The sequence below is a fragment of the Oncorhynchus mykiss genome, chromosome 15 (genome assembly GCF_013265735.2).
Source record: "Oncorhynchus mykiss isolate Arlee chromosome 15, USDA_OmykA_1.1, whole genome shotgun sequence".
Taxonomy (NCBI): Eukaryota; Metazoa; Chordata; class Actinopteri; order Salmoniformes; family Salmonidae; genus Oncorhynchus; species Oncorhynchus mykiss.
Window position 1 is genome coordinate 69881125 of NC_048579.1, and position 20953 is coordinate 69902077.

The 20953-nt window shown below is 42.9% G+C and overlaps 1 protein-coding gene across 4 annotated transcripts; it reads right to left on the reverse strand.

The window, feature by feature from the left end:
• Positions 1-99: 99 nt before the first annotated feature.
• LOC110499751 (cysteine and glycine-rich protein 2) lies at positions 100-9963 on the reverse strand. Of its 4 annotated transcripts, none has more exons than XM_036945143.1 (7): positions 9935-9963; positions 9551-9629; positions 6613-6731; positions 4401-4569; positions 2022-2151; positions 1349-1442; positions 100-316 (listed from the first exon to the last, which is right to left on the reverse strand). In XM_036945143.1, exons 3-7 carry the CDS (start codon positions 6722-6724, stop codon positions 243-245), a joined length of 579 nt encoding a protein of 192 aa, XP_036801038.1. In that variant the 5' UTR covers positions 6725-6731; positions 9551-9629; positions 9935-9963; the 3' UTR covers positions 100-242. The 4 variants fall into 4 exon arrangements, with proteins under 4 accessions (XP_036801038.1, XP_036801037.1, XP_036801039.1 ...); XM_036945142.1 differs by having other exon boundaries at positions 9749-9953; XM_036945144.1 differs by lacking the exons at positions 9551-9629; positions 9935-9963 and adding an exon at positions 9432-9518.
• Positions 9964-20953: the final 10990 nt, after the last annotated feature.

Consider the following 20953-nt stretch of genomic DNA (forward strand, 5'->3'; position numbering starts at 1 on the left):
TCGAAGGCTAAATGTGTTCTGATTATAGCTATCAAAACATGTCGGTTTTGAAGTTCAGCTCTTCCCCCATGTATCTGCAAGGAATGTTTCACACTTAAGTTGTTTTAGGTAAAGCTTTTTATTTATTGTATATTTGTAAATGGTAAATCCTCCCTATTATGGCCCTCCGCCAGCCTTTAAAAAAACAACGTAGCACAGCGGTTTTCACAGTCAGAAATGCCTTGTCTTGAGGGTGATCATCATTAGGCATGCACCAGAGCGCCAGCTCCCTGGCCATAACCAAATCCTTTGGGTCCAAAGTTCTTTGCGTAACATGCTGGGGACAAAGAAAACAATGAGTATGGAAATGCTGATGCATCCTAAAACATGTCACTTTACGTCAGTCAAAGGGTGATTGCAATGGAGGAAGCTGTTAAATACAACACTGGTGAAGAAAAGTAACCTTACAATGCACTGTTTCCCTGTGAGCTTGCTGATCCAATGAGGAGTTAATACACCGCAGAACATAAACAGCACAAAACGAGCCTGATCTCAATGCTGCGTGGGGGCTACATTAAAAGCCAACTGATCAATCTGCCAGTTGACTCTGGGTCCCTGAACATACTCAGGTTGTACAACGCATTTGATAAAACGTTTGTTCTTCACTCATGATTACACAGCAGCTCAATGGTTTTGTACAAACAAACTGTTGTAGGACAGTTCTTACATGGTATTACAACTGAGTCAGATTCGCTGGACAAGTTAAGTGTTTGCAGGGCCTAAAATTCCCCCTTGAGCTTCAATAAAGAACCCCTAAGGTGCGTATGAGACTGTGTGCGTGCGCACGTACGTGGTCAGCGCTTAATCTATTGTTTAGCCAAAACATTCCAATGCCATTTGGTGTGCATGATCTGGAAAGAGGAGCCATTGTGGAAGATGGATTTGGAATGTTTAAGGCATCATGACTTGAATTCTAGCGGTTAGATTTCCAGGTGACATGGAAAGAGTAACAAAGGCTTAAAGTCCGGAGCCTTCCATCCTAACCCCAGGCACACAAACACAACTAGAATACATGGCCTCCAATGCCCTCTGCTAATAGTATAATGCTCCTGTTTTTGTTTTGCAGTGTTTTTATGTAACAGCTAGTTCATCTAGTTCTTGTGCCTCAGGTATAATCATGTAATCTGCCTATGGTGGGTGGGTTCCTTCGCTCTGGTGGCTGCTCCGGGGTGAAGTGTCCTCTAGGTACAGATCTACGATCAGCTTTCCCTCCCCCAATCCTAAAACTGAACCAAGATCAGCTTCTAGGGGCAACTTCACCCTACAACGGTTCCCTCGCACTGGTGACCATGCAGACCCGATGTCTCACCTTTGCAGTAGATCTCGCCATCTTTCTCTGTCTGGGTGGTAGACTCCAGGCTCTTCCCACACTTGGCACAGCGGAAGCAGTTCTTATGCCATGGCTGTCAAGATGAGATAAGATACTACTTTATTCATTACTGGGGAATAGGACCATCATATCATTGACTAGATTGTAAGAATGTATCATCTAGTGCGCATTGAGGACAGATTCTAATGCTTTTCATTCCCCAGCAGTATACTACACAGGTACAAATCATACAGGCATTGTTCTAACATCAACACCAGATCTGATTATCAAAGGATTCTTGCTGTGTTGCCATAATCCTTCACATACTGTACATTTCCTCTCATTGTGAGCCGCAGAATGCAGCGTAACACCAGTTTAAAGTCAAGCTAAAATCACATCAGCCTGCCATGACGTGATGGCCTACATCTGCCTGAATCCCCCCAGCCAGTCAGTCAGCACTGCAGACTTCTACACCAGCTGCCTGGAAAGCAGCCCTCCAAATCCAGAGTTTATGAAAAAGCTTAAGCCAGAAAAATGTGATTTCTATCTTATGAATTTCCTGCAGTGAATCCATTCAATTGGCCCCTTGCAATAGTAAACCCACCTGTTTTCAATCAATGGTGGTCACTACAGTTAGCTCAAAACCTTAATACTCTACGCCCCCCCCCCTCACCTTGCCTGCCCCCACGATCTTCTCCGCAGCGTACACTGACTCCCCACACCGGCCACACTTATCCGAGTCCCCGAACTTCTGGGCGAATTTGGAGGGGTTGGGGTTGGTGGTGGGTCTGTGACACTGGGTCCTGAAGGTATACACAAACAAACAGCATTAGAGAAGTTAGGGGAACAGATCCCCTCTGGTTCTCTGGGGAGTGCATCAGGCCCCTCTCGTCCCCAGGACCAAGGAGTCAGGCTTGGGTAGGCTTGGGTAGGCGCTGGGTAAACTCTGGGACCTTGGAGCGCTCCCTAACGAAGGGGAACCGCCTGCCCCACAGGCCCTGAATAGGAGGCTTTGTGCCGGGGACAGTGTGGAGAGAGAAGAGGGTCAGCAGGGCTGCCCAGGAGCCTGTGGTTAGGTTACATAATGGGGCCCTTTCATCATAACAACCACCTGATGCCAGACTGGGTAAACAGCCCCGTGTGTACAGTAGATGAGGTTACTGGCCATTACCACAGCTCTGACTGACTGACTGGGAGGTTACTGGCCATTACCACAGCTCTGACTGACTGACTGGGAGGTTACTGGCCATTACCACAGCTCTGACTGACTGACTGGGAGGTTACTGGCCATTACCACAGCTCTGACTGACTGACTGGGAGGTTACTGGCCATTACCACGGCTCTGACTGACTGGGAGGTTACTGGCCATTACCACGGCTCTGACTGACTGGGAGGTTACTGGCCATTACCACGGCTCTGACTGACTGGGAGGTTACTGGCCATTACCACAGCTCTGACTGACTGGGAGGTTACTGACCATTACCACAGCTCTGACTGACTGGGAGGTTACTGGCCATTACCACGGCTCTGACTGACTGGGAGGTTACTGGCCATTACCACGGCTCTGACTGACTGACTGGGAGGTTACTGGCCATTACCACGGCTCTGACTGACTGGGAGGTTACTGGCCATTACCACGGCTCTGACTGACTGGGAGGTTACTGGCCATTACCACGGCTCTGACTGACTGGGAGGTTACTGGCCATTACCACAGCTCTGACTGACTGGGAGGTTACTGGCCATTACCACAGCTCTGACTGACTGGGAGGTTACTGGCCATTACCACGGCTCTGACTGACTGGGAGGTTACTGGCCATTACCACGGCTCTGACTGACTGACTGGGAGGTTACTGGCCATTACCACGGCTCTGACTGACTGACTGGGAGGTTACTGGCCATTACCACGGCTCTGACTGACTGGGAGGTTACTGGCCATTACCACGGCTCTGACTGACTGGGAGGTTACTGGCCATTACCACGGCTCTGACTGACTGGGAGGTTACTGGCCATTACCACGGCTCTGACTGGCTGGGAGGTTACTGGCCATTACCACGGCTCTGACTGACTGACTGGGAGGTTACTGGCCATTACCACGGCTCTGACTGACTGACTGGGAGGTTACTGGCCATTACCACGGCTCTGACTGACTGGGAGGTTACTGGCCATTACCACGGCTCTGACTGACTGGGAGGTTACTGGCCATTACCACGGCTCTGACTAGGAGCCTATCAGGTTATTCCAAAATACAACTATGTAGAAAGAGTGTCATGCTGCAATAGGAGTCTGGGCCCATATTCAAAAAGCATTTCAGAATAGGAGTACTGATCTAGGATCATGTCCTCTCTTTTCATGTCATCTTGTTCATTATGATCTAAAAGGGAAATCTGATCCTAGCTCAGTACTCCTATGTTGTGTTCTAAATACAAACCCTGATTACAGTACTCTTAGTGTCTATATACGTTTATAGTTTATTTTGACAGATGTGTATGCACTCTAGTCTAATGTATCCTAGGCTGAACTCTGGAAGTTTACACAGTATTCCTCAGATGATCAGGGAACCATTTGGATAACTGTTGAGCAACTATACGTCAGTGTAAATGCACATCAGCACCAATGCATTAATAATAAATGAACAATCGCATCAGGTCTAATCCAACGGCTGGGTTTCCCTTTAGTCATTTAGCAGATGCAATTAGGGTTAAGTGCCTTGCTCAAGGGCACATTTACCTAGTCGGCTCAGGTATTCGAACCAGCAACCTTTCGGTTCCTGGCCCAGTGTTCTTAACCGCTAGGCTTTTGCTGCCCACATAATCTGCGATAGAATACAATTTCATTTGATTTCATTGTAACCTGATTTACCATATAACCACACAGTAACCACTGAACAGAAGAGAGGAATATGGTGTAGGGTGAAGTTGCCCCTAGATGCTGATCTTGGGTCAGTTTTCCATTTCCCCCACTAATGGTTAGGATTGGGGGAGGGGAAGCTGATCCTAGATCTGTACGAAGGGGAAACTCCACCCCCAGAGCTTTGTATATACTACACACGTACTCCTCTGGTTTGATCCCCAGTCTCTCTCCACGGTCCATGCTGAGTGTCCCAGCTCCCTGGCCGTAGCCGTAGCCCTTGGGGCCGTACTTCTTTCCATAGCAGGACTTGCAGTAGATCTCAGTGTCGTGGATGGCCACATTGTTGCTGTCTAAACCCTTTCTGCAGACCACTGGATAGGAAGGAAAAATAAAGCTGTCTGAATGACACATTGCATTGTAACTGGAGGGATACTGAATTGTCACAAGTTTCCCTAAAAAGGTCTTAATTCCTCAACGGTGGATTTAGTTTCTAAATGGGATATTATCCCTCATTCCAGGAAGGGGGGGGGGGGAGAGAGCGCCACAGTGTGACATCACAGCAGCAAGATCAGTGACCTGTTGCCACAAGAAAATGCAACCAGTGAAGAACACCATTGTAAATACAACTCATATGTTTATTTTGCCTTTTGTACTTTGTGTAAATAGTTCTAGTTACAACACTACATATGACATTCATATGGAACTTTGAGTAATGTTTACTTTGATTATTTCACTTTGGTTTAGTAATGTAAACATATATTTCTCATCCCAATAAAGCCCATTGAATTGAAATAAGACGGAGTGAGACAGAGAGCATTCTTTCAGATTATGTGCATCAGGTGCAATCTGAAACAACAGTGATTTTGTCCCCACTACCATCCCCCTCAGGCCCGGGTCAGGTTATAAAAGCATACAGGTGAGATAGTATGGGGGCTTCCAGTTTGAGTATGTAGGATTAAGGTGGTTCCCACACACATTGACCTGAAACTACAATTCACCTTTAACTCCAGATTAAAGTATTTTCATTTACAATGTTTAAGACAGTTTATTATCTCTCACAACGTAATCTTCCTGTACAAGCAAGATCAATGTATAACTAACTACGTCTGTATAACTACCATTTGATAAATAGCATGGCTTCATTTACTATGATAAGGAGTTCAACAAAGCAAAACTGGAGGTAGGTGCATTATTAATGCATATATAGTACACTACCCTATGAGTCCTGGTCAGAAGTAATGCACTATGTAGGGAATAGGGTGCCATTTGGGACTCACATATTGGTTCCCACTGCTCATTAACTCATCTATAGGTCTGTCTGTCTCTAAACAAAGCCAGTTTTGTAAGGAATCCACAAAAATAGTTAATTTGTGGGACAGATTGTTTTTGTGCTTGCTTTGATGGCAGAGTGCTAATCCACAGCATGTGCTCTGTGTGTACACTCCAGTCAAGGTCCCCAAAACAACGTCTTCACTGAGGAGGTACAGACACACAATCTCATACGGCTAGTAGGACCATGTCCACTTACTATTTACTGAGCTATGAGATGAGATACACATCAATGCATTGTGCATGATACACTGCATAGATTGGTGAACTTCAGTTTGACCCCTATCATATGACTTCCTCAAAGTATAGTTCCTTTCTCATGGTTCCCATTCATATTAAAGTGAACAGAAAAGACCATTCAAGATGGAGGTTGACTATCTGTGGGTTCACAGGCCCTGTTCAGACACACCCTCAAGTCCCCTCAAACTCTGATCTGGACCTCGATCCAGTTCCATTACTTTTGTTATTATTCCCTCTAATCAAGAACTGATTTAGACCTGGGAAAGCTGGGCTGTGTTCACACAGGCATTCCAATTAGATTTTTTTTTTACCAATCAGATCAGCTCGGAAAAATAACTGATGTGAAAAGATCTGATTTGATTGGTCAAAAGACCAATTAGTGGAAAAAAACATCAGAATTGAGCTGCCTGTGTAAACGCTGCCCAGGTGGGCGCAATTCATTGTCAGGTAGAACAGAAAAGCAGCAGTAGTCTGGACCTCGTAGGGTCAGATTTGAATACCCCTGCTCTAGTCTAACCCCAACACACTTGTAGATCTGATCTGAAATGATTGATTGGGATAGGTTTAAGCAATAAGGTGAACCTTCCACCTGGCTTATCAGGAAGAAAGGTAGAATGACAACCATATTTCTGTGGCTCCTTACACCTGTTCAATCCTTTCAGAGCTCCACAATTGTCTGGGGCTTGTTTCTTGACATGGACAAAGTGGACTAACAGGGCCACCACGTTCAGTAGCCAAACATTGTTGAATATTTCAGATAGAACGTTCCAAAATGTTTCGTCCTACTGAACGCACGCCACTTAGGCTGATCCAACACTGAGGAGAGAAAATGAGGTTGCACTCACTGCACAGGAAGCAGCATTTGTGGAAGCTCTTCCCATCACACTGCACCTCCTCGGCATGGTACACTGTCCCCTGGCATGCACCACACTTGTTACCTCCTCCCCAGTTTGGCATGTTTGTGCTATTGGAGAGAAAAATGTGCAGAGGGGATGAGAGACATGTGAGACTTAAAATAAGTACTCTGGGGTGAAGTTTCCCCTAGGTACAGATCTAGGATCAGTTTCCCCTCCCACAATCCTAACCTTAACCATTAGTGGGGGAAATTGACCCAAGATCACAGTCTAGGGGCAACTTCAACCTACTCTGAAAGGAGAAACACAGAGGAAGTTACGGGTTAGTCCTTTCTGTCCTGTTTGACACAAAACATCAGTGAAACACCTTCCTGGACCAATGAGATATAGGCACAAGACAACAACCCCTCCTGTGCTCAGGAAGTCCAAACAGAACAACAGGTGACTGAGTTGAAGTGAGGACAAAACAATAAGGCAGCTGAGCACATTATGGAGGTTTCATAGGTTCTACAACACCTCAGAACAATGTTTTTCTAGGAGTTAGAAAAGATTCATTCAAATGGCTTGTACAAAACAAGTGTGACCTATAAACACTGATGTGGTGGCCACATAGAATCTACATGACAAACTGATGCAGACAGTCACGTCATCATTTTATAGACCAGCCAGCCCTACACTGGTATTTGATTAGAGACACAAAAACATAATTTAAGATGTTACACTTCCATCTGCATTCCATGACAAGCAGAGGGTCCACAAACAACCAGAACGCCCACTCTATTACTATGTAGTGCACTACTTTTGATATGGGTCCTGGTCAAAAGAAGTGCACTACATAGTGAATAGGATGCCTTTTGGGACATAACCATGATGTCACCATCAAGAAAATAAAGAGTGCTCTTACTTTTTCATGAAGGAAACCACAGAGCAGTGCCCACAGGGACGGCTACTTTGTGGAGTTCCCACCCTCCCAACGTTATTACAGACTGCATGACATGCCCAAACACGAGAGAGAATCAAGTTCTCTCAGGGCGTATAATGTCTGATCTTTCAAAAGAGTTTCAATGCCCTGCATCCAATATTTAAAATCAGTCTTGTGGTATGTGCATGAATAGGTTATTGGGAGTTTCACCACTTGGTTGTGCCTCAATGTTTTTAATACATCTACAGATTATGTACTTCTTTATGAGACATGGGAGAGCAGATTTGGGGTGAGGTTTAACCAACTGAAAAAAGGAGCAATGAAGCCTATTCAATCAAAAACCAAAGAGTTATTGAATAGGTATAACTTTGACATGTATGTGGAATCACATACAACCATATATATACAGGATATTTGCAGAGGACAGTACGGTGGTAGGTCTGATCACCGATGACGATGAGACGGCTTACAGCAGGGTTCCCCAACCGGCGACCTGCGGGACGATTTTATTCGCCCCCCAAGAAAATGAATACCCTAAATAAATACATTATTATTTATTTTTTAAATCAATTGTTGGACATAAGACTAAAAACAACAGTAAATCAACTCCAAGTGATTTTAATTTAGAACATCTGTTCCAAAGTAATTCCACACAGATATATGTGATCGTAAACAAATGTAAAAGCAAGGTTTGAAATTATGTTTAGTCAAATGTTATCCGTTTGGGCTCTTCTTGCGGTCAATTTGCTGTCTACAAATTATTTGTAATTATGTTCCGCCTCCCTGACTACCTGCTCAAAAAAATAAATTGAACCGCGACTGAATTTAGTTGATGATCCCTGGCCTACAGGGAGAAGGTCTGTGACCTGGCAGTGTGGTCCCAGGACAACAACCTCTCCCCCAATGTCAGCAAGACAAAGGAGCTGATCTTGGACTACAGGAAATGGAGGCCCGAGCACGCCCCCATCCACAGGGCTGTAGTGGAGCGGGTCGTGAGCTTGAAGTTCCTGGGTGTCCACAGCACAACACACCTCTTCCCCCCGGGAGGCTGAAAAGATTCGGCATGGGCCCTCAGATACTCAAAAAGTTAAACACATGCACCATTAAGGGCATCTTGATTGGCTGCATCACCGCTCCGTAGGACCTGCCACCCAGGACCTCTACACCAGGCGGTGTCAGTGGAAGGCCATAAAGATTGTCCATCCACCCGTCATAGAATGTTCTCTTTTCTAGCGCACAGCAAGCTGTACCAATGCACCAATTCTGGAACCAACTCGACACTGAACAGCTTCTACCCCCAAGCCATAAAACTGCTAACTAGTTAACTAATACCTACCCGGACTAGCTGCATTGACCCTTTTTGCACCAAAGATTTTGACTAATCACATACGCTGCTGTTACTGTTTATCTATCCTATTGCCGATAGTCACTTTATCCCCTCTACCTGTGTACATATCAATTACCTCATACCCCTGCACATCGACTCGGTACTGCGTGTAACGTTACATCGCCAAGTTATCGTTACTCCTTGTGGATTTATTCCTTATTATTTCGTTATTTTTCTCTCTCTCTGCATTGTTGGGAAGGCCCGTAAGTAAGCATTTCACTGTTCGTCTATACATGTTGTTTACAAAGCATGTGGCAAATACTATTTGATTTGATTTAACCATTTGTATCTCTGTTGATAAATCTCATCAGATGTTGCCTAACCCTAGATCCTAGACAGACAGTACGGGAAACTGCTACAGTATAGATAACTCATCAGGCTAAACAGGTGTGCCAATTTATTTGGAAAAGTTTAATCAACGGTCCAACTGAGATATGAACCAAACCACTTGCCTGAGCCAAGACTATAGTAAAAGGCTATGCAACAAACTAGTTATTTCACCTGAGCGACTTGTCGTCGACCCAATCTATCTGGAGAATCCAACTGTTTCACGTAAATAAGCTCTCCTCGTGCCACCAATATGGATTCAGCTCTGCTGCATAGAAACAAAATGTACCGACCTGTATTTGTTGTGGGAGAATCCTTCAATTTGATCGCAGCGTTTCGACGTCGTGTCCTTTGCGGACTCACCAAACTACTCTGTTCACGGTTGTTTTAGAGAGGGGAGTGGTTTAGCCAGGCAGTGGAGGAGAGTTGTACTGTTTTACTCATTCATTGCTTTTAACCCAACATGTCAGAAATATAGCATGAAAGAATACCTGTGATTAGACCTGTCTGAGTTAAGCCAGATATCTGTTTGAATTAGAATGCATGCAGGAAACCATAAGGGTTAGAGGTGGTGCGTTGCATAGTGTCCCAGTAATAGCCTGCAGAAATTACAGCTCTGAAGTATACCACGGGTATGAAAAAACATGTATTTTTACTGCAATAATTACGTTGCTAACCAGTTTATAATAGCAATAAGGCACCTCGAGGGTTCCTCGAGCAATAAGGCACCTCGAGTATGCTCTTCAGATAAGGAGGATCCTACAGACAGCCTAGATAGAAAAACACATGCTTAAGAGGCAGCCCTTTGAAACGGACACCAGTCTGCACACACTCACAGGCAGACAGTCCCTCCCTCTCTGCACACACTCACAGGCAGACAGTCCCTCCCTCTCTGCACCCACAACAAGGCTATAACTTTTGTTTAAGGGACTCTGTACTTTAAATGTTCCTGCAGCATCCGAGTAGTACTGGGTCGTGCCTCTGTGGATGAGTTCACATGGTGTGGGGTGAAGTTGCCCGTAGACACTGATCTTTGGTCAGTGTGTAATGTCCCATAAACTTCACCCTACTCCATTAGTTAACACTGTTGTGTAAAAATGAACCATAATGCTGAGCAAAGGCCTTTTCTGAGATATTTCCACTTCATCAAGATGTGGGTTGGCTTGGTGTGGGTGATATTTAACTTGTCTCAGGGGTTACATCCATTATGTAATCCCCCGCTCTGTGATTAATGTGACACACACACACGCTGCTAATACACTCATCCAACCTCGCTCTGCTCACATATGTGAATCATATTAGCAGGACATGGCAGTATGTTTACAGTAAAATGTATTCGTGAGTGGTAAAAGATGACTGTAGTCAGCCTTCCCTTTCACACCATAGTATCAGTGGTCCATATCTGTAGTCAGCCTCCCCTCTCATACCATAGTATCATTGGTCCATATCTGTAGTCAGCCTTCCCTTTCACACCATAGTATCATTGGTCCATATCTATAGTCAGCCTCCCCTCTCACACTATAGTATCAGTGGTCCATATCTATAGTCAGCCTTCCCTCTCATACCATAGTATCAGTGGTCCATGATGATAAATGCATCTCGGGGTCCGTATTCATAAAGGGTATAAGAGTGCTGATCTAGGATCAGGTGTCTCTGTCTATGTAATCGTGTTCATTATGATCTAAAAGGCTAAACTGATCCTAGATCAGCATTTCTACTCTAAGACGCTGGCCCTGGTTACTGGATCTGATCACCAGTGGTGAATCCTCCCTTTCTCTGAGATCAGGGTTACAACATACCCAGAGATCCTCCCTTCTCTGAGGCCTCAGTACCCAGAGGCACCCTATCGTCAAAGTCTGACGTCAACAGGATTTTCTCTGTGTGGATCAAAGACGATGCACAATGCCTTGTAGTCAAATCCAACCTCTCAGGACTACGGTGAGAGTCGCAAATGGCACCCTATTCCCTATAAAGTACACTACTTTTTACTAGGGATGATAGGGCTTTGGCCAAAAGTAGTGCACTATATAGGGAATAGGGTACCATTTGAGACGTAATCTACCAGATAATTAGCTTGGCCTGTTTTCAGGGCAGAGTCCAGCCCTCAGACAGAGGTGGGAGTGTTGGACATTGTTTGGGTGTTCACTCACATATAACATAAATATTTACACCCTCTGTCTGTCTCAGTTGTCCCAAACCTCAGTGTCCTGTATGATAGCTATTCTGCGTCCCAAATTTGCACCCTATCCCCAATATAGTGCATTACTTTTGACCAGTGCCCATAGGGCAAAAGTAGTGATGTAAGAAATAGGGTGCCATTTGGAGCACAAACCATTGTGTTATGGTTGGAATGTGCCAAGTATCTGAGATAGCGCCCAAGGTCTGTCATGTTGCTGTGTGAAGACCACAGCTGGCTGGGATTTTCATGGGTTGTGCACTTCTTTTTCCCAGCTGGCACTGAGACTACGCTAGACAGCGTATTGAAAAGGGAGTGCAGTATAGAAAGGACCAGAGGAAATGAGTTTAGGAAACACACATGTCAAGGCTGTCTGATGGCAGATATGTGGAGATTGGGAGCCATATGAGTTAGTGCAACCTGCGTTCTTGTTTTTCTTCACTCCAACCATCTGACTCTGTCGTGCAGTAGTTGGTCAATGTATTATCAGAGATGGAAAACTTTGAATTGAAAGGCAAACCAAATCTACAGAAAGATAAGACATTTAGTCAGAGGCACAGTTCACTTCAAGGGTTTTCTTGGTATTATTTAAATATGTACACTACCAGCCAAAACTTTTAGAACACCTACTCATTAAAGGGTTTTTCTTTCTTTTTACTATTTTCTACATAGTAGAATAATAGTGAAGACATCAAAACTATGGAATAACACATATGGAATCATGTAGTAACCAAAAAAGTATTAAATAAAATTTAAATATATGTTATATTTGAGATTCTTCAAATAGCCACCCTTTGCCTTGATGACAGATTTGCACACTTTTGGTATTCTCTCAACCAGCTTCACCTAGAATGCTTTTCCAACAGCCTTGAAGGAGTTCCCACATATGCTGGGCACTTGTTGGCTGCTTTTCCTTCACTCTGCGGTCCGACTCATCCCAAACCACCTCAATTTGGTTGAGGTCGGGGGATTGTGGAGGCCAGGTCATCTGATGCAGCACTCAATCACTCTCCTTCTTGGTAAAATAGCGTTTACACAGCCTGATTATTATTATTTGACCCTGCTAGTCATCTATGAACATTTGAACATCTTGGCCATGTTCTGTTATAATATCCACCCAGCACAGCCAGAAGAGGACTGGCCACCCCTCATAGCCTGGTTCCTCTCTATGTTTCTTCCTAGGTTCTGGCCTTTCTAGGGAGTTTTTCCTAGCCACCGTGCTTCTACACCTGCATTGCTTGCTGTTTGGGGTTTTAGGCTGGGTTTCTGTACAGCACTTTGTGACATCAGCTGAAGGGCTTTATAAATAAATGTGATTTGATTGATTGGAGGTTTGTTGGGTCATTGTCCTGTTGAAAAACAAGTGATAGTCCCACTAAGCCCAAACCAGATGGGAAGGTGTATCACTGCAGAATGCTGTGGTAGCCATGCTGGTTAAGTGTGCCTTGAATTCTAAATAAGTCACAGATAGTGTCACCAGCAAAGCACCCCCACACCATAACACCTCCTCCGCCATGCTTCATGGTGGGAAATACACATGCGGAGATCATCCGTTCACCCACAAAACGCATCTCACAAAGATGTGGTTGGAACCACAAATCTCAAGTTTGGACTCATCAGACCAAAGGACACATTTCCACCAGTCTAATGTCCATTGCTCATGTTTCTTGGCCCAAGCAAGTCTCTTCTTCTTATTGGTGTCCTTTAGTAGTGGTTTCCTTGCAGCAATTCAACCATGAAGGCCTGATTCACAGTCTTCTCTGACCAGTTGATGTTGAGATGTCTGTTACTTATTTATTTGGGCTGCAATTTCTGAGGTTGGTATCTCTACTGAACTTATCCTCTGCAGCAGAGGTAACTCTGGGTCTTCCATTCCTGTGGCAGTCCTCATGGGAGCCAGTTTCATCATAGATACATGTGTTGTTGCGGGTGTAAGTAAGCTTGAGGAATAGGATATCATAGCGCTTGATGGTTTTTGAGACTGCACTTGAATAAACTGCACTTGATGTTCTTGAAATGTTCCGTATTAACTGACCTTCATGTCTTAAGGTAATGATGGACTGACCTTCATGTCTTAAGGTAATGATGGACTGACCTTCATGACTTAAGGTAATGATGGACTGACCTTCATGTCTTAAGGTAATGATGGACTGACCTTCATGTCTTAAGGTAATGATGGACTGACCTTCATGTCTTAAGGTAATGATGGACTGACCTTCATGTCTTAAGGTAATGATGGACTGACCTTCATGACTTAAGGTAATGATGGACTGACCTTCATGTCTTAAGGTAATGATGGACTGACCTTCATGACTTAAGGTAATGATGGTCTGACCTTCATGTCTTAAGGTAATGATGGACTGACCTTCATGTCTTAAGGTAATGATGGACTGACCTTCATGTCTTAAGGTAATGATGGTCTGACCTTCATGTCTTAAGGTAATGATGGACTGACCTTCATGTCTTAAGGTAATGATGGTCTGACCTTCATGTCTTAAGGTAATGATGGTCTGACCTTCATGTCTTAAGGTAATGATGGTCTGTATTTTCTCTTTGCTTATTTGAGCTGTTCTTGACATAATATGGACTTGGTCTTTTACCAAATTTGGCTATATTCTGTAACCCCTCTACCTTGTCACAACACAACTGATTGGCTAAAACACACAAAGAAGGAAAGAAATTCCACAAATGAACTTTTAAGAAGGCACACCTGTTTATTTAATGCGTTCCAGGTGACTACCTCATGAAGCTGGTTGAGAGAATGCCAAGAGTGTGCAAAGCTGTCATCAAGGCAAAGGGTGGCTACTTTGAAGAAACTCAAATCTAAAATATATTTTGATTTGTTGAACACTTTTTTGGTTACTAGAGGATTCCATGTGTGTTATTTCATTGTTATGATGTCTTCACTATTATTCTGCAATGTAGAATATAGTACAAATTAAGAAAAAACATTGAATGAGTAGGTGTTCTAAAACTCTTGACCGGTAGTGTATACAGTGCCTTGCGAAAGTATTCGGCCCCCTTGAACTTTGCGACCTTTTGCCACATTTCAGGCTTCAAACATAAAGATATAAAACTGTATTTTTTTGTGAAGAATCAACAACAAGTGGGACACAATCATGAAGTGGAACGACATTTATTGGATATTTCAAACTTTTTTAACAAATCAAAAACTGAAAAATTGGGCGTGCAAAATTATTCAGCCCCTTTACTTTCAGTGCAGCAAACTCTCTCCAGAAGTTCAGTGAGGATCTCTGAATGATCCAATGTTGACCTAAATGACTAATGATGATAAATACAATCCACCTGTGTGTAATCAAGTCTCCGTATAAATGCACCTGCACTGTGATAGTCTCAGAGGTCCGTTAAAAGCGCAGAGAGCATCATGAAGAACAAGGAACACACCAGGCAGGTCCGAGATACTGTTGTGAAGAAGTTTAAAGCCGGATTTGGATACAAAAAGATTTCCCAAGCTTTAAACATCCCAAGGAGCACTGTGCAAGCGATAATATTGAAATGGAAGGAGTATCAGACCACTGCAAATCTACCAAGACCTGGCCGTCCCTCTAAACTTTCAGCTCATACAAGGAGAAGACTGATCAGAGATGCAGCCAAGAGGCCCATGATCACTCTGGATGAACTGCAGAGATCTACAGCTGAGGTGGGAGACTCTGTCCATAGGACAACAATCAGTCGTATATTGCACAAATCTGGCCTTTATGGAAGAGTGGCAAGAAGAAAGCCATTTCTTAAAGATATCCATAAAAAGTGTTGTTTAAAGTTTGCCACAAGCCACCTGGGAGACACACCAAACATGTGGAAGAAGGTGCTCTGGTCAGATGAAACCAAAATTGAACTTTTTGGCAACAATGCAAAATGTTATGTTTGGCGTAAAAGCAACACAGCTGAACACACCATCCCCACTGTCAAACATGGTGGTGGCAGCATCATGGTTTGGGCCTGCTTTTCTTCAGCAGGGACAGGGAAGATGGTTAAAATTGATGGGAAGATGGATGGAGCCAAATACAGGACCATTCTGGAAGAAAACCTGATGGAGTCTGCAAAAGACCTGAGACTGGGACGGAGATTTGTCTTCCAACAAGACAATGATCCAAAACATAAAGCAAAATCTACAATGGAATGGTTCAAAAATGAACATATCCAGGTGTTAGAATGGCCAAGTCAAAGTCCAGACCTGAATCCAATCGAGAATCTGTGGAAAGAACTGAAAACTGCTGTTCACAAATGCTCTCCATCCAACCTCACTGAGCTCGAGCTGTTTTGCAAGGAGGAATGGGAAAAAATGTCAGTCTCTCGATGTGCAAAACTGATAGAGACATACCCCAAGCGACTTACAGCTGTAATCGCAGCAAAAGGTGGCGCTACAAAGTATTAACTTAAGGGGGCTGAATAATTTTGCACGCCCAATTTTTCAGTTTTTGATTTGTTAAAAAAGTTTGAAATATCCAATAAATACGGTTCCACTTCATGATTGTGTCCCACTTGATGTTGATTCTTCACAAAAAAATACAGTTTTATATCTTTATGTTTGAAGCCTGACATTGTCAAAAGGTCGCAAAGTTCAAGGGGGCCGAATACTTTCGCAAGGCACTGTATATATATATATATATTTAAATGATTTTTTAATTTCTTTCTCTCCTCTCTGTTGACTGAGAAAGGACAGTTCTGAACGGCTCTCCATGAAAGTCGTCACTGAACGCCAAGGACACCAACCGGTAACACGAGACTGTAATGAACAGGTGAAAACCTCACAGACGATAACGTTGAATGGGTCTGTTACCATTGTGACGCTCAAGCTAGGAATGGTCCAGGGCAATGCGTGGCGAATGGTCCCGTTCACTGCTATGGTTGAACTGCAATGAATTCTCAACTGGAGGGTAGAACCAATGAAGATACATGTGTTGTTGCGGGTGTAAGTTAGCTTGAGGAATAGGAGATCAAAGCCTCTGAGAAACAGTAGTGTGTTTCCATTGAATACACCTCTGATAAACAGTAATGTGTTTCCATTGAATACACCTCTGAGAAACAGTAGTGTGTTTCCATTGAATACACCTCTGATAAACAGTAATGTGTTTCCATTGAATACACCTCTGAGAAACAGTAGTGTGTTTCCATTGAATACACCTCTGATAAACAGTAATGTGTTTCCATTGAATACACCTCTGAGAAACAGTAGTGTGTTTCCATTGAATACACCTCTGAGAAGCAGTAATGTGTTTCCATTGAATACACCTCTGATAAGCAGTAGTGTTTCCATTGAATACACCTCTGAGAAACAGTAGTGTGTTTCCATTGAATACACCTCTGATAAGCAGTAATGTGTTTCCATTGAATACACCTCTGATAAACAGTAGTGTGTTTCCATTGAATACACCTCTGATAAACAGTAATGTGTTTCCATTGAATACACCTCTGAGAAACAGTAGTGTGTTTCCATTGAATACACCTCTGATAAACAGTAATGTGTTTCCATTGAATACACCTCTGAGAAACAGTAGTGTGTTTCCATTGAATACACCTCTGATAAACAGTAATGTGTTTCCATTGAATACACCTCTGAGAAACAGTAGTGTGTTTCCATTGAATACACCTCTGATAAACAGTAATGTGTTTCCATTGAATACACCTCTGAGAAACAGTAGTGTGTTTCCATTGAATACACCTCTGAGAAGCAGTAATGTGTTTCCATTGAATACACCTCTGATAAGCAGTAGTGTTTCCATTGAATACACCTCTGAGAAACAGTAGTGTGTTTCCATTGAATACACCTCTGATAAGCAGTAATGTGTTTCCATTGAATACACCTCTGATAAACAGTAGTGTGTTTCCATTGAATACACCTCTGATAAACAGTAATGTGTTTCCATTGAATACACCTCTGAGAAACAGTAGTGTGTTTCCATTGAATACACCTCTGAGAAACAGTAGTGTTTCCATTGAATACACCTCTGAGAAACAGTAGTGTGTTTCCATTGAATACACCTCTGAGAAACAGTAGTGTGTTTCCATTGAATACACCTCTGAGAAACAGTAGTGTGTTTCCATTGAATACACCTCTGATAAACAGTAGTGTGTTTCCATTGAATACACCTCTGAGAAACAGTAATGTGTTTCCATTGAATACACCTCTGATAAACAGTAATGTGTTTCCATTGAATACACCTCTGATAAACAGTAATGTGTTTCCATTGAATACACCTCTGAGAAACAGTAGTGTGTTTCCATTGAATACACCTCTGAGAAACAGTAGTGTGTTTCCATTGAATACACCTCTGATAAGCAGTAGTGTTTCCATTGAATACACCTCTGATAAACAGTAATGTGTTTCCATTGAATACACCTCTGAGAAACAGTAATGTGTTTCCATTGAATACACCTCTGATAAACAGTAGTGTGTTTCCATTGAATACACCTCTGAGAAACAGTAGTGTGTTTCCATTGAATACACCTCTGAGAAACAGTAATGTGTTTCCATTGAATACACCTCTGAGAAACAGTAATGTGTTTCCATTGAATACACCTCTGATAAACAGTAGTGTGTTTCCATTGAATACACCTCTGATAAGCAGTAGTGTTTCCATTGAATACACCTCTGATAAGCAGTAATGTGTTTCCATTGAATACACCTCTGATAAGCAGTAGTGTTTCCATTGAATACACCTCTGATAAGCAGTAATGTGTTTCCATTGAATACACCTCTGATAAGCAGTAGTGTTTCCATTGAATACACCTCTGATAAGCAGTAGTGTTTCCATTGAATACACCTCTGATAAGCAGTAATGTGTTTCCATTGAATACACCTCTGAGAAACAGTAGTGTGTTTCCATTGAATACACCTCTGAGAAACAGTAGTGTGTTTCCATTGAATACACCTCTGATAAACAGTAGTGTGTTTCCATTGAATACACCTCTGAGAAACAGTAGTGTGTTTCCATTGAATACACCTCTGAGAAACAGTAGTGTGTTTCCATTGAATACACCTCTGAGAAACAGTAGTGTGTTTCCATTGAATACACCTCTGATAAGCAGTAATGTGTTTCCATTGAATACACCTCCGAGAAACAGTAGTGTGTTTCCATTGAATACACCTCTGAGAAACAGTAATGTGTTTCCATTGAATACACCTCTGACAGCTCATAGATCATATCTTAAACTCTCTTTATTCTATGTCTTGAATGTTTACATCCTCTGTTCACTTTAAATACAATTAATTAATTCAGTATCATGCTCGAACCAGATGTAATGTCCAGTATCATGCCCAGCCCGAACCAGATGTAATGTCCAGTATCATGACCGAACCAGATGTAATGTCCAGTATCATGACCGAACCAGATGTAATGTCCAGTATCATGACCGAACCAGATGTAATGTCCAGTATCATGACCGAACCAGATGTAATGTCCAGTATCATGCCCAGCCCAATCCAGATGTAATGTCCAGTATCATGACCGAACCAGATGTAATGTCCAGTATCATGCCCAGCCCAATCCAGATGTAATGTCCAGTATCATGACCGAACCAGATGTAATGTCCAGTATCATGCCCAGCCCAATCCAGATGTAATGTCCAGTATCATGCCCAGCCCAATCCAGATGTAATGTCCAGTATCATGACCGAACCAGATGTAATGTCCAGTATCATGACCGAACCAGATGTAATGTCCAGTATCATGACCGAACCAGATGTAATGTCTATGGCACACCATTTGGTAAGCCCTCTAGTGGTGCTTTCTAGTGAATTAGTAGAAGAGCTTCACAAATCATTATGTGTAATGTGTATGATGTTAACCTATTGAATGGAACACAATGGAGCCGACAGTAGAGTCACATCCCATCTGGGGCCATGTGCATCAAACGTAGGACTGCTGATTTAGGATCAGTTTGGTCTTTTATATATATTTATATCCTAGATCAGCACTCCTACCCTGTCCTTCAGATTAACCTCTTCATACTGACCTACTTTTACTTCCTTCTTCTAGTCTCTGCCAAAGGATTAGATTTGGAACTATGTTTGGGGGCAAACAATCGGCTTCAAATGTAGAAATCCTGGAAGGAGTGGGCAGAGATTGGGCTCATGGGCCTAACCTGTTACGCCTACATTGGCACTGCTCAGGCCAAGGCCTTTCAGCTGGAATGAAAATAATACGAAATGTAATTCAGAAATCGCTCTCTAGTGATTTCTTGTGGCGGGCCTGGGTGCATGCACACTGACTCAGGTCGCCAGCTGGACGGTGTTTCCTCCGACACATTGGTGCAGCTGGCTTCCGGGTTAAGCGAGCATTGTGTCAAGAAGCAGTGCAGCTTGGCGGGGTCGTGTGTTGGAGGACGCATGGTTCTCGACCTTCACCTTAGACCGCTGCGCCACTCGTGAGTCCTGTCTGTAGATGTTTTTGACCTCTCCCAAGGTAACCGTTGAGAAAAACAACACATTCACATGATTGGCATTAGTGTGCAATTATAATGACCCCCGGAGCTCTACTCATGTTTCATACTGTCCACAGGGAGTCCTGCTTGTTTAAAGTCTCTATGATGTTAACAAAAGGTGATGTTGGGGAGCCTAAGTGCTGTTCAGCTGCAGGAGCTGCTTTGATGAGGAAACACCTGTTATCACCAGTAACACCTGCAGCCGCTAGCAGCCCACACCATAGAACTAGAATCACATTACATCACCATAGAACTAGAATCACATTACATCACCATAGAACTAGAATCACATTACATCACCATAGAACTAGAATCACATTACGTCACCGTAGAACTAGAATCACATTACATCACCGTAGAACTAGAATCACATTACATCACCGTATAACTGGAATCACATTACATCACCATAGAACTAGAATCACATTACATCACCGTAGAACTAGAATCACATTACATCACCATAGAACTAGAATCACATTACATCACCATAGAACTAGAATCACATTACATCACCATAGAACTAGAATCACATTACGTCACCGTAAAACTAGAATCACATTACGTCACCATAGAACTAGAATCACATTACATCACCATAGAACTAGAATCACATTACATCACCATAGAACTAGAATCACATTACATCACCATAGAACTAGAATCACATTACATCACCATAGAACTAGAATCACATTACATCACCATAGAACTAGAATCACATTACATCACCATAGAACTAGAATCACATTACGTCACCATAGAACTAGAATCACATTACATCACCATAGAACTAGAATCACATTACATCACCATAGAACTAGAATCACATTACGTCACCGTAAAACTAGAATCACATTACATCACCGTAGAACTAGAATCACATTACATCACCGTAGAACTAGAATCACATTACATCACCGTAGAACTAGAATCACATTACATCACCGTAGAACTGGAATCACATTACATCACCATAGAACTAGAATCACATTACGTCACCATAGAACTAGAATCACATTACGTCACCGTAAAACTAGAATCACATTACATCACCATAGAACTAGAATCACATT